This window comes from Ixodes scapularis, unplaced genomic scaffold (assembly GCF_016920785.2).
Source record: "Ixodes scapularis isolate PalLabHiFi unplaced genomic scaffold, ASM1692078v2 PGA_scaffold0__279_contigs__length_252992795, whole genome shotgun sequence".
In the NCBI taxonomy this organism is placed as follows: Eukaryota; Metazoa; Arthropoda; class Arachnida; order Ixodida; family Ixodidae; genus Ixodes; species Ixodes scapularis.
This window is the reverse complement of record NW_024609835.1, coordinates 123,013,774-123,028,117: the sequence shown is the minus strand read 5'-3', so window position 1 is coordinate 123,028,117 and position 14,344 is coordinate 123,013,774. Positions and strand designations below refer to the sequence as shown.

The following is a 14,344-nucleotide window of genomic DNA, read 5'->3' as shown; positions in this document are numbered from 1 at the left end:
CGCCGTCATTACTCTGCCGGTCACGTGACCTGAAATTCCCCCTCATGGGGAAATGGGATTAAAGTTTACCGCGCTTAAAGTTTACCCGCTTCTAGCAAACGGACGTTGATGGGTATTACCATGGCAACCCATGTGGGCTGTCCCAGTGGGCCGCCTGTAGGTCCCATGGGGAAAGCCGAGGTGGACTGCCTAAATAGGCCCGCTGAGGGTCCCACGAGGGAAGCCCAAGTGGGGCCGACAACTGCCAGAGAGGTTCAAAACCGACGTGGGACGCACGTTGGGCTGCCCACGTGCGTCCTCGTCGGCCCTCTTTTGAAACCCACTTTGTGCTACTTTGAATTGTTCCAGAGGGAATGGTTCAAGTGGAGATGCGGTATAATGGGCAAGTCAAGCGTCATTATATCCAAGTGGTCAATAATTGGAGACTTCCCATACTGCTACCCTTAGCAAAAAGAGGCCGTACTTCAAACGAAGTTGAAATATAATTAGTACGAATATTCATTTTGTATTTATTCTGTATTATTTTGGCCGCATTCGAAATACGCGCGTAAGGTATTCAAAATACATTATAAATATGTATCAAAAAATATTTTAAATATACCAAAAATATTATCCCTTCACACTCAAGATGCCATTTGTTGATTAAAAATCGGTTACACAATTTTTTTTTTATTTTCGATTTTGTCAGTAAATGGTGTCCCTGTGGTATTTGAAGGCACTACTAAATACATCTGACAAAGCTACATTAGAAACGAACACAAACACAAACACCATGACGCACTGAACAGCTCATTCACAGTCCCGATGACTGCTCTAGAGCCTTATATAGCCTACATATTGATGGTAATCATTTTTTCGGTGACCACCTCTGCGCTTATCAAGGTTCCAAGTATTCGATCTTCTCCTCGGGAGTCTGTCAAAGGGGAAACAGTGTTTTGAAGTTCGTGGACGATATCTCTTAGTAAAAGGCATTGGTACAACTAATAACAATTCGGCGCAGTCCTTACAACAATATCCACACAAACGGCTCATAAAATACATGTTATTGCTTCTTTGCGTAGCAACACTCAGGACAAAGCGAATCAAGGCAGTATCTTCACTTTAAAATACTGTAAACGACTTTATTTTCGTGAGGACCTAATTCTCGCAAAGTTCGCGAATCACCTACAATTCCGAAAAATAGGTCCCGTGAACAATTCCGGCAAAATGTAAAAACATTAAAATCTATATTGCGATCCCAGCGCGTCGCGAAAATTAGAATTTGCGAATTATTCCGAAACTCCAACTTTGACCTAAATCGCGAAATATTGAGCCCGCGAAAAAAAAATATTTTCCAGTAGTTGTTTTGCCTTTCCATTTTTGTAGTTGACTATTTAATATGGTAGTTAATATCACTATATTAAAGTCACTATTCGCATCACGTACAATGGTGAGTATACACGTTCAGTGAAATAACATTGTGCTAACAAAACCAAGCCAAACGTATCTGTTTACAGCACCTGCTGAAGCTTTCCAGCATCAGCAAAAGTTGTGGTCGTAGTTCCCGAACCCCGTTTGTGATTGGTGTGCAAGGAACTGATCAGGTGTGTTCTTAATAGAAAAAAAGGAAACAATAACATAAACTGGGCTGATTTATCAGTGCGATGCTCCGCAATTCAGTTGACAAACTAATCAAATGTTGTATTTAGGCGCTTCAGTGTACCCCATATCTGCTTGAAGTGAACTTCTAGAAGGAAAGCTTTTCAATATTTCGGTAGTTTAAGTCAAACTACCAAAGTATTGCAGTCAAAAGGTACTTAGATTATAACACAACAGTATTTACGATTTTCAGGTATTTTAAGAGTATTCTGCAAGTATTTTTGATTGCTCCATTTTTCTAGGGTTGGAGTATATTTTGCATGAATTAAATAAACATTTCAAGAAATATATGTGAAAGGTATTTTGTGCCTATTAATTTAGTATTTACATATTTCAAAGCGCATAAAGGGAACTTCAAATGTAGTTTAAGTAAAGGTATTTTAAAATGATTTTTAGAAGTATATTTTAGTACTAAGTGAAAAAAAAAGTTTATATTTTCGGTCTATTTTTCGTGTACTTAAAATTATGAACTGTATTTCAAATACACTCAAATTAGAATGTGGTATATTTCAAACGTATTAGTTTTCGCAAGGGTATAGACATGCTTTCAGGACTTTCAAGTGATATGACAACGACATGAAACTCTGCGTGAATGAAGATTGTGGGATGGTCACGGTAATAATAACCGAGGGATTCAGCGGCGCTCTCTAATCGGGAGACGCCAAGTCAACTTTCACACCCCGCAAGTTCTCTCAATGTCACCGCTACGGTCGGGTCCGAACGTCAGCCGTACAACTGATCGCTTCTCTAGAAAGGAGAAGGACGTACCGCATTTGTACTGGGTACAAGGGTTTTTATTAGAACACCAAATGCACCCTCTCCCAAACACCCCTCGCAGACAAGGCCAAATGAAGTTCTTTCTTTGTCGAAACCGTGCCGAGAGTACAGTCCAGAGAGAGCAAAGGAAGGCCTTTACGACATTTTCGTCATTCTTGTCCAGCTCGCTTGCACCTTTGCATTTAATTGCATTATAATGTCCGATCTCTTTCGCATCCGCGGGAAGAGTCCCCCCATTCCCGAAGTTGGGAACGCGCTTTGACCTCCACCTCCCGTGGGTGTCATCGCCCAAAACAACTATACTCCGTTCCACCTTCAGTCCGAGCGCAGTGGACGCCACGAGCTATCCCAGCCGATCCAGCGCCGGGAGAAAATCGCGTGATCTGCCGGTTGGGCAGAGCGACGCAGGGAGCTCAAGGTCACATGACACTCTCTCCACGCTGGATTGCTGGGATGGCTCCGAGCGTCCGCTGCGCTCGGACTGAAGGTGAAACGGAGTATAAGCTCCAAGCGCTGACGTCACATTGCATGCTTTTGAACACCACGTAAAAAGAGGAGAGGGAAGCTGCTTTTGTAAGAATTTGGAGTGAGAGGTTAATCTTCTATAATCTTCTGGGAGGAGAATAGCGACTCCTGTGCAAATCCGGGAGTCACAAAAGAGGATCCTGATAAGAAGGGAGTTTCTTCTTCCCCTTTTCTCTGGAGGGCATCGGAAATCACGTCATGTGCAAGCCACGTATAGGCTCCTTGCACTGACGTCACATCACATTTGAACACCAAGTAAAGGGAGGAGAGGGAAGCTGCTTTTGTAAGAATTTCGAGTGACAGGTTAATCTTCTATAATCATCTGGGAGGAGAATAGCGACGCCTGTGCAAATCCGGGAGTCACAAAAGAGGATCCTGATAAGAAGGGAGTTTCTTCTTCCCCTTTTCTCTGGAGGGCATCGGAAATGACATCATGTGCAAGCCACGTATAGGCTCCTTGCACTGACGTCACATCACATACTTTTGAACACCAAGTAAAAGGAGGAGAGGGAAGCTGCTTTTGTAAGAATTTCGAGTGATAGGTTAATCTTCTATAATCTTCTGGGAGGAGAATAGCGACGCCTGTGCAAATCCGGGAGTCACAAAAGAGGATCCTGATAAGAGGGGAGTTCCTTCTTCCCCTTTTCTCTGGAGGGCATCGGAAATGAAGTCATGTGCAAGCCACGTATAGGCTCCTTGCACTGACGTCACAGCACAAACTTTTGAACACCAAGTAAAAGGAGGAGAGGGAAGCTGCTTTTGTAAGAATTTTGAGTGACAGGTTAATCTTCTATAATCCTCTGGGAGGAGAATAGCGACGCCTGTGCAAATCCGGGAGGCACAAAGGAGGATCCTGCTAAGAGGGGAGCTCCTCCTTCCCCTTTTCTCTGGAGGGCATCGGAAATGACGTCATATGCAAGCCACGTATAGGTTCCTGAACGAGCTGAGGGACGGGAAAATGTCCCCCCGGGAGAGAGTGAAGGGCAGAGCCTCCTAAGCCAGGCGCTCTCCTATGCTTCACGAACAGGTTGGAGCTAATAGCAACTAGGCCGCGCATTCCGAACCACGGCCGTTATATATATATATATATATATATTGAAAATTGGGTATTTTCCCAATTGAAAATTGGGAAAATATATATATATATATATATATATATATATATATATATATATATATATATATATATATATATTGAAAATTGGGTAAGAGCGGCCAGCGGTTGCCGTATGATGCGCAAGTTTCTCAGACCAAGGCCAGTTCCATTAGCTCTTCCGCAAAATATCGAAGAAAATTGAGCTCGATCCTCTTGAAAAAAATCACATAATCACTCCTTTGGTGGGGAGAAGGTGGACGACTCCAATCGTTCCGGTGATGGAGGTGTAGCGTCTTTGATTGTTCCAGACTTGAAGGTAAAAATTGGTCTGGAACGGTTAGTAAAAACACGAGTTTTATTTAGTTAAGAAAGATACTAAGACAAGGAGCAGTCTTTGTAGTGTAATGCCGTTCTTTTATGAAGTCTTTCATTGCAGTCTTCCTGATGACCTTGCGCCGTAGTCTCTTTTACCTTCGTGCTTAGGTTTACCTCGCGGTGGCGTGAACTGGTGAAATCGCGAGGCAATACGACAGCCAGTTGATGGAGCAGTATCCGGGCTGCCGTTGTGAGCCATGAGCATAGGCGTAGACTACGGGGAGACATCGGGGCTCGTGCCCCCCCCCCCCCTGGTGACATCCGGGGGGGGGGGGGGGCAGAGCCCCCCGGGGCCATGATCCTTACCCAGACGCTGTTTAAATGCCATGTAACGAGCTCCTAGTACGCTGTAAAATGACCCCCCCCCCCTCCCCCCAAAAAATAAACTACTGATAATTGCCGGTGTCAAAACAATTGCGCGGAAAAGCATACCCCCCCCCCCCCCCCCGGAGAACCTCTCAGCCGGCCGCCTCCCCCGGGAAAATGGAAAGTCTACGCCGCTGGCTATGGGGTTGTTATCCTATTTTATGCAATCCGGATACTGCGCGGAACTGACGCAAGGGAGCCGCAGTGTTCAACCGACGACGGGGCACTTGAACCCGGTATCGTAACCCTGTGCTCTAAGAAGCCTATCGAGTCGAGCGGAGAGGCGATCTCTCGGGAGCCGTTTTAGGTTGGTGTGTGCGTCGCGACAGTACTCCCTCCCCAGAAAGTAGGTGAACGTTTGCAGAATGGTGTTATCTGAGCCTATACTTTCATCTCGCAGTAAGTGAGCGAGTGAAGGGTGTGGCGGGTGTCGCAAGAGCTGCATGTCCCAGGCGCTGTGCCCAGTGCACGTGGCGGCCGGTGCGTGTCTGGATTTCCGATTGCTGGACGTTCGGGGCGATGAACTGTGGGTGGACGGGTGGAGGAGGAGGAGAGTTCGGCTCGAGCACTGTTTGTTTAGGCGGCACTTCCGGGTGGGGTGGTATAGTTGCAGGAGTGTCAGTTGGCACGCTATCCAAATAAGCTGGTTTGACGCGGTCCAACGCGACGACCTTGTTGCACCCACGAATCGCAAGTGTGGTGTTCTTTTTAAACCTCGTATTCACACCATAAGTGGCCCGTCGAAGGGCGGTTGCAGGGTCTTCCGCATTGCGCCTTTCCACAGAAAGACACATGTGCAGGTGGCCAAGTCCTGGCTAATGTAGGTGGATTACCTGAGGTTTTAGCTGGGTGCAGTGACACGAATATTTGTCATGGCCTCCCGTAGTTGGATCATGTAGTTGGTGAAGTCCAGACAGGTGTCGCCTTGCGTGGATGTGAAGAATTTGCCGGGGAGGCGAAGCGTTGTCCTCTAGAACAACTCCGCAACCCTGCAAGCGAGATCGGATTTTGAGGATGTCCGATTGCTGAGAAGAACGAGGGGCAGAATTTTCATCCTATCTTGACGTTGGTGGGCCTCGAGGGCGGCTTTAAGCTGGCGATGAAAGCGTTTTACCATGCTATTGATGGCGGGATGGTAAGCAGTAGTGCTAATACACCGATACATGTAGCTTGGTGAAGCCGGAGGAGAGACTGAACTCAAACTGCCAGCCCAGGCCTGTGGAGACAGTGGAATGCTTGCCGAACCACGAAATCCAGTAGGTAACAAGAGCATACGCCACTGTTTCCGCGGTGATCTTGGGCAGAGGGACGACTTCCAGCTCGTGAGTGAAATGGTCTATGCAAGTCAAAAGGTAAACATTTCCCTGAAAAGGTGGCAGCGGTCCGACGATATCTATGTGGATGTGGTCGAACAGTGAATCTCAGGTGGATCGAAGGTTTCCAGGGGTGTGACCGTGTGATGCTGAATCTTGCAGCGCTGACACAGTAGGCATGTGCGGGCCCAGTGTCGAACATCTTTGTTAATGCTATGTCGCACGAAGCGAGATGTTATAAGGTGTCGGGCAGCCTTGATTCCGGTCTGAGAAAGTCCGTGAAGGGTATCGAAGATCTGGCGGCGAAACTGTAGTGGCAAGTAGGGGCGCGGCGACCTAGTAAATATGTCGCGTATTAGATCGATGGGGTGCATAGGTAGAGGAATATCACGGAATACAAACCGGCTGGGTGTTGGACGGAGGTCGTCCTTTCGCTATGCAGCTACCAGTTTTACAAAATCGACGACAGCCAGTGTTTCGCTGGTGCAGGTGCCCATTCGGGACAGAGCATCAGCCACGACGCTCTCTGTTTCATGTACGTGCCGGATGGCCGATGTAAATTCTGAGACACGTGATATTTGTCGCAGCTCTCGTTGAGAAAGTTTCCTTCCACCGTTGGGTCACAGGGAACGAAAGGCGTGAACAAGGGGCCTGTGGTCGGTCAACACAAATAAAATTGTCCACCTTGATGATAGGACCTGACATGCCGCAAGGCCAAGTACACCCCCAGTAACTTGCGGCTAAAGTTAGTGTAACACTGCTTGGTGGAAGTTAGCTTCCGGGGAAAAACGGAAGCGGCTGCCACTATCTGTGTACTTCCTATTGAATCACAGCGCAGATAGCGTTGTCCGAAGCGTCGATGGCCACCGAAAGTAAGACTGCTTTCTTGGGATGCACAAGCATGGTCGTTGTGATGAGAAGTTCTCAGGCACGATCGAAAGCCGATGTAGTGCGCTCGTCCAGCTCGGCTTTGGAGTTCCTTGCACCCGAAAGCATGCCGTGCAGCGGGTGGAGTTTTTCTACGCAGCACGGGAAAACGTTTCTCATGCCGAGAAACTCCCAGAGTTACTCCTTGGTTGATGACTGGGGTGACTCTTGGATTACCTGCACCTTGATTGTAATATGATTCCGTGCCAAGCATCCCCTCACATCCGAGCGCGGATGACTTTGAAGAGGCTAAGGAGCGTCTGCGAAGGGAAGAAGACGTTTATACACGGGAATATTTACAGCGTGATGTTGCGGTTCAGGTTTTTCAAAAGAGAAATGTCTTTAGAAGTCCGAGCACCGGCTAATGTAGCCCCTTGAAGTGACGAGGAGCTCCCTGTCCAAGGACCCGCAAGTGGAAAGAGCACTCTTGTTGCGGGACGTCTCCGCAGTCATGCCGGACACAAACCTCCCAGTTGGTGACACCCCTGCCAAGGCATCTCTCTCGTCCCGTTTCCCGAAGAACGCGGGAACAGAGCCGCTTTCCCACTCATACACCGAGACCCAAACGTCTTAACCTATGTCCATCGTCCGTCAGCACTCGAACTGAATTCCGAGAAAGCGGTTCCCCGGGTTTGAGCGGGAGATCGGGGGCAGACACAGCGGGAGTCAGCTCCCGCTGTATCTGCTGTGTCTGCTGTGTCGGGCGACACGCTGGCGTCAGCCGGAAGCGGCACCCCACCCCCGCCGAGTCGGCCGGCATGCTGTGCAGCTCCCGGATGCCAAGTCCGAGACTCTGGTCACTCGGTGGGTGGTCGTTGGCGCAGCCATGAAGTCGAACCCGCTCGCTAGGCGGACAAAGAGAGGTCGAAACGGTTGGGGAACAGGTCCACTCGTCACAGCCAACTTGTCACAGGAAAACTTGTCATAGGTCAACTGGTCAAAGAGGGCATCTTGTACTAGGTGAACTCGTAAGAGGGGAAGTGGTCGCAATGACCTTCTCGTCACAGAAAAAGTCGTCAAATGCTTTCAGTTCGTTCGTCACATTTCTTACTTATTTTTTTATCTTGTTCGATAAACCCACAAGGGTGTATTGTCTTTCACCGTGACCCAACTTTTTCATTGTAAGCACTTTTCACAGTTCCTTTTAGAGGGCAGATTTTTCTAAGGGGGATGCAAAGATTCAAAAGAAGGAAGTCTTTCCCAGTGACCCCTATTTTTCATTGTTTTTAGAGGGAAGACTTTTGTGAGGGGGTGATAAGGTTCAAAAGGAAAAAGTGCTTTTTTTTTTTTTTATATCGCTTCAAATTCGGGAAAGCGAAGCGTGCACTCGGTAAAACTCTAGCTTGAAGGTATATATACATATAGAAAGAAAAAAGAAAAAAGCTTGGTTTATGGACGGAACGTTTAAAGTTACGCCATCCATTTTTTTCCAAGTGTACACCGTGCATGGAATGTACAAAGACGCGGTCATTCCTTTGGTGTACGCTCTCCTGCCAAACAAGACCGAAGAGACCTATCAAAGGTATGATTTGTACTAGGACTAGTTCTGAAATTGGAACTCTGTAAAATCATGTGGCTGATTAATATTGCCGACACTTTTTCAGGCTTTTTACAGTACTTTCAAGTCTTCTGACACAGCCTGCGGTGGAACTGGTGTATTGTGACTTTGAGTCCGCCGCTATCATCGCCACTGGCAACATTTTCCCGCAAGCGCGTGTTCAAGGCTGTTTCTTCCACCTATGCCAGGCCGTGTATCGCAAACTGTGCAAGCTTGGCTTCCAGACATGCTACGGAACAGACGAAGATTTCGCGGTTTTGGTAAGTTCGACTGCGTGGTATGATTGCTATACTAATGAATATATTAAAATTCGTACGCAATCGCAGGTGAGGACGCTGCCTGCCTTGGCATTTCTGCCACCTGCAGAGGTTCCAGATGCCTTCGAGGACCTCGTGGCATTGTTTTCAACGGACGCGATGCCTATTGCACTCTACTTCGAAGACACGTACATCGGACGTCGTCGACGGAACGGATTGTTGTCTGCTATGTTCCCGACAAGTGTCTGGTCTGTCCACGCATCTGTTCTGGAGGGCCTTCCGCGCACAAACAACGCCGCCGAAGCTTGGCACCGCAGCTTCCAGGTTTGTGCCATTGCTATACGCTGAGCAACCTTTTTTATTTGTTGGGCTTTAGCCGCTCACCACCGACTCTTTCCAAACATCAACTGCAGCAGGCCTAACCTATGGTCATTCCTTGGATGCCTGCAGAGAGAGCAGTCTTTGCAAGAAATGAAGATCGCGCAGCTGGACGCTAGTCAACCTCCCTCCGGCATGGCCGCGAAGTACCGGGTACTCAATGAGCGCATTTCACGAATCTTGTACGATCACGACGCAGCTCGGCCGCTCTCGACACTGAGATGCATCGCACGCAATGTACGGCTGTAAGTCAACTCGGGACATTCCTTCTTAGAAAACCACTTGTCACGTTTTGCAAATAAACGAAGTTTTGATTGATGTTTTTATGGTTTTTGTCATGTTCAAAATCCCTGCTGCTTTGTGCGCATTAAATACAACACGTCTCCGGAAAGGTGCAGTCAAATTGGTATACTCGTCAGCCATGCAGACCCCATTTGCTTGAACAGAAGCGAATAGCCAGATGGGGCTGAACAGGGAGCCCTAAGTCCAATACCACCTATTATAAAATTGAAGCCTCGGAGGCGCATCCTGCGACAAACAAATTTTGACGAAAGTCGAGTTCTCCGCCGTTACGAGTTCCCCGTGCACGAGATGGCCTATGACGAGATGCCCGCTGTGACCAGTTCCCCTATGACGAGTTGGCTGTGACGAGTTGGCTTGTGACGAGTTCTCCTAGACCCAAACGGTTGCAACCCACGTTGTAATCCGAAGAACCATCGTCGCTCGCCGAGTGTCTCTCTTGAATTGCAGCAGTCACATTTTGAAGGGAGATCGTCAGTGGGCTAGATGAGACAAACGGCGGTCTGGCCACAGATTCGCTAAGGTCGCAGGACTGCAAGTGCGCAGCCAACCCTGGAATCCGCCAGATTGTTATAAATATACCACATATTTTGTCTCTTTAACATACACTGCTAAAATTGAAAAAAAAAACGGTCACTCAAGGGATCCTTTAAACTATAGATACATTTTACATAAATAAAATTTCCATCAAATATAAAGCACTCCTTTCATTCATGGAGCACTTGGCGTCAAAATTTTGTTCAGAAAAGCTCTCAACCAGTGCAGGTGCTGTAGCCGAACAAAATACCATTAAGTGGCAACGCAACAACACGAAACGCAAAACTTTTGAACTTCCCTAAAATGCTAAGAGCAGTTTGCGAGGCCCGTCTGAACCCGCGACGAAGTCGAACTATTATCTAGCTCTTGCCTGCCCGACCCCGGCTCCCTCGCGAGTTTACTCCGAAACGCGAGAGTCGGGACCCGTCGTCGGAAACATGAATTCGATACCCCCTTTTGATACACCTCCTGAAAAGACACGCGCGCAGTTTCATAAGCCAAACAAAGAATATGCTCGCTCGGCATATTCCCCGCCTGATTATGAACCCGCAGAATTGTTTCTACTCCGTTCGAGTCACCAGGGTGGGAAGGCACAACCTCTGAGCAACGTTGTAACGCCACATTATTTCACCGCAATTTCCTAGCTTTCAAAGCTGGGCCACCTTCCTTTTCGGCCAACCTCGATTTCTTAACAGTCCGTGGTGCGCTAGAAAAACCCTTTCGCGGTGTGAAAACAGTAGTCCCCCGCCCCAAGCATCGCGCCACTCGCTTTGATACTCCATTTCGCGGCGTCATGGATGACACCCCCGCAAGGCCGCGTCTCTAGTACACCTGGCTCGGATAGGACGCCTGCCCCGACTTTGCGGGATGTTTTAGCACGTTCCATCTTACCTCTGTCCGCGGTCTCCGGCAATGCTGCATGCTCGCGCACCTAGGTGGTGGCTAGTGACTGAGCGGTGACCTCCGAAAAGCTCGAACCCTTCGCCCTCAGCATTGCGTCTGACCGATTTAAGAACAAAAAAGTCTTGAACCCCGGAAGGTTTCGACACACCGCCGCCACTGCGCACAGCACCAACGGTACCCTTACTTTTACACGCGCCGTTAGAAGGCAAACCCCACTTTCATCCACGAACTGCCTTATCCATGCGCACTCGGCAGTATAGTCGCCTAGAATTGCGTGCGAAATCGCCGCGCAGATGAAAACCCAGCAAAAAGTGCTCCGTAGTCCGATATCGTGTGCCAGGGAACGCGCACCGAGCGTCGAAATGGCCGCGTTGTTGCTGCGACGTGCTGGGGTACCGGTTTACTTGTACGGTTGCGGAGATGACAATAGAGAGTTTTAGGGAACCGTTTTTGCGCATCCGATACGGTACGATGGGCCCTCCGGTACGAACTGCGCATGCGCTTGTCTTCTGCGATCTTACCGTAATGCGCTGGTCAAACCGTAAGGCACGACCGGCACGACCAATGGCCCACATGGACAGTCTCGCTTGGTTAGCAAAACGGCTCTTCCGCTGGCGGAGAGAGCGTGCCGTGGCTCCAAACATGAAGAAAATAACTCGTGGCAGTGCCTGGCAGGAGCGCCATGTGTGACAGCAAGTCCATAAAGTTTGAGTCAGCAAATAAGAAAAAGAATAAAGAACAAAACGCAATAAAACTTTTTCAATAGAAATAGATAAACGTTTAGCAAAGCCAAAAATCGTCTGATCAGTAGCTCAGTGGATTGGAGTGCCTATTTCTTGAGCTCGTAGGGAAGCGGTAATGGAGGGTTCGAACCCGTTGGCCCGTGCACCTCTTTTTTTTTTTTTTCATATCATAAGTTTTTTTTTTTATACAAACATTGGATGTGCATTTCGAGCACTTATCACCGTTTTTCCCAGCTGGTGTTATGACTGAGGATTATCTGTAGTGGCAACACAATGAGCAACAGCCTTCTGCATCAAGGCTCTGGATACTTTTCAGTTTAAAAATGTTGCATGAATTAAAAATTTCTGTACAAATGCTAATCACACATATCCTATAAAACAAGCCCTTCGAATATTAGGTGATGTATTTAATAAGTGCACAGCAGTAAAGTTACAGGTTTTCCTTTATATTTTCTTCGTGGTCGTACCGTACACGACGCAACGATCGGTACGCGGGCGTACGACCGTGATCGTCTGCTATCTGTACCGTAAAAGAGCAACATGAGCGCCGCATCTACCTCCGTCCCTCCGCCTCCTTTTCGCAAGCGGTTTACAGCAGACGACAGCATCTTTCTACTTCGGGAGGTGCTAGGCGCCACTCTTTATTTACTCCAGCTCTTTGGAATGACGTCCTTAAATGCTTAAACGCAGCGTCGAAAAAGAACTTCTCGTTGCGAGGAGCGAAGGAATGGATTGACCTCCTCGTAACTTTGTACAAGAAAAATGACCGCATCAACTTGAGAAAGTGAGTATATTTTGGTTATTTTTGTATTTTCTTCGCGATTCAATATTTCTAGTTTTATTTGTCCATAGCTTTCTTAATACTCGACCCTGCAGTGGGCCTCGAGGGAAAGAGACAGGATCGCTAGCAGACGACCTCGAATGTTGATGATAAGCGCGCGCGAGCGTGTTCTTGTGCCAGATCGAGTTTGCTGTCGGCAACGTTTCTGCATATCAGGACGTGGTTGGTGTAAACATCATATATGGTTATTGCAAAACACCAAAGCTTGCCCGCTGAGAACGCATGACTTATTAGAAAACAAGTTACCATGTACGGTCGAGGCATTATTTTATTCCCCGAATATATAAATGTGGTCAACTAAAAGAAAAAAAAAATATGGTGGCACATTATTCGTTGTATCCGCACATCATTCGTGGTATCACAACTTCTTTTATTACTTAAAAGCTACGCCAGATTGAACGTCCCATACCTTGCCGCCAACAAGCGCCTACTCCTAGTGCACAGACAGTCGTACAAAATAACTTTTTCTAAATTGTTTTCGCCGAATAGAGCCAACTCCAAGTCACTGTCAAAAAGATCGAGTGCCATTCTTGTCGGAAAGCTCGTCTGCTTCTTCAGCAGGCGAACATTTTAGAGCTTCGCAGTGCCAGCGGCGACACGCCCTGGTGCGCCAGGTTTTGTATTACGCAAGCGCATTCATTCCAGTAAAAAAACGAGACGAACTATAAATAGGTATGCAATGTTTTAGGTTCTCTATATATTTGGGGTGCTATCTTTACTTGAGTTTCTGCGATTTGTACAAACAAGCAAATTTGTATTTTCTCGATGAGGCGGATGCAGTATTCCGTTGCCAGGGGGCGCGACCTGTACCGATCGTCTGCTATCGTCTGCAAATACGGTTCCCCCAAAGCCGTTCCAAGGCACACGATCGGTCCACACGCCCGATTCAAGGTAACGATCGTTTTTGTTTATCGATCGTATTTTGTTCCGGTTCCCTAAAGCTCTCTACTAACCTCGGCCCGGTGTCCACGAGGAAGCGAGCACCAGAGTAGCGATTCGTCACAAAAAACGAAGATCGGCGAATGCAGGGATCGGCGGGAGCACTTGCCTCCATCAGTGCTCGGCCTTGGTGTTTTCCGCTTGAGTGCAAGGGGGCTCGCATTTGCCAGCATCGGCGCCAAAACGTCGATGGTACCAGCACTAGTCAGAGGCTGCATTTACATAGATGCGACCGTAGCGCATCGAGTCGAGATTTCGCGATTTCGATTGGTAGCAGTCGGGTAGAAGAGGAAGAAGTAAGAGGACAGGCTGCGTGTCGTTGGTCCCTGCTCGATTCGATGCGCTACGATCGCATTCATGTAAACGTAGCCAGAGTCCGTACGGGAGGAGGAGCGAGGCTGGCGGTGGGCGGGAGAACGACCGCGGGATGTGCGGCGGCCGCAAGAATCTTGAAGCTTCGCCACAAGGTCAGCGATACGAGCGATTTCGGCACGGAGTTCACACACCTAGTTTGAACTGGATTGGATGTGGACCGCTGAGATGTTGGGCGACGACTTCGCGACCTCGATTATCTTGTCCGCGAGCTCGGCGATCTTGTCGAGGCCGACATCCCCCGCCGATGCGAGCACCATCCGTATGTTTCTCGGCAGCTGTTGCAAGGAAGAGCTCACGAAGGAGGGACTCGTCGATGGTTGCTGTTTTGTCCCCGAGGAGCTGCTCGATCCGACTCAAGAGCTGCGTTTGAGTCCGGTCCCCAAGTTCTGTGGTCAAGAGTTGCTGTAGGCGTTTCTCCTCTGAGGCGCTTGTCCGGCGGATCAGCTGTGCCTTTAGCGTGTTTGAGAAATCGACAGCTGGTGGTGTGAGCAGCGCA

General features: G+C 48.3%; 1 protein-coding gene across 1 annotated transcript; it reads left to right on the top strand.

The window, feature by feature from the left end:
• Positions 1-8,450: 8,450 nt before the first annotated feature.
• LOC121837294 lies at positions 8,451-9,459 on the top strand (the record flags this gene model as incomplete). The annotated part of the gene is made up of 4 exons (XM_042292890.1): positions 8,451-8,539; positions 8,622-8,835; positions 8,902-9,160; positions 9,209-9,459. Coding segments are annotated over 4 exons (813 nt in total), but the record flags the coding sequence as incomplete, so codon positions are not given.
• Positions 9,460-14,344: the final 4,885 nt, after the last annotated feature.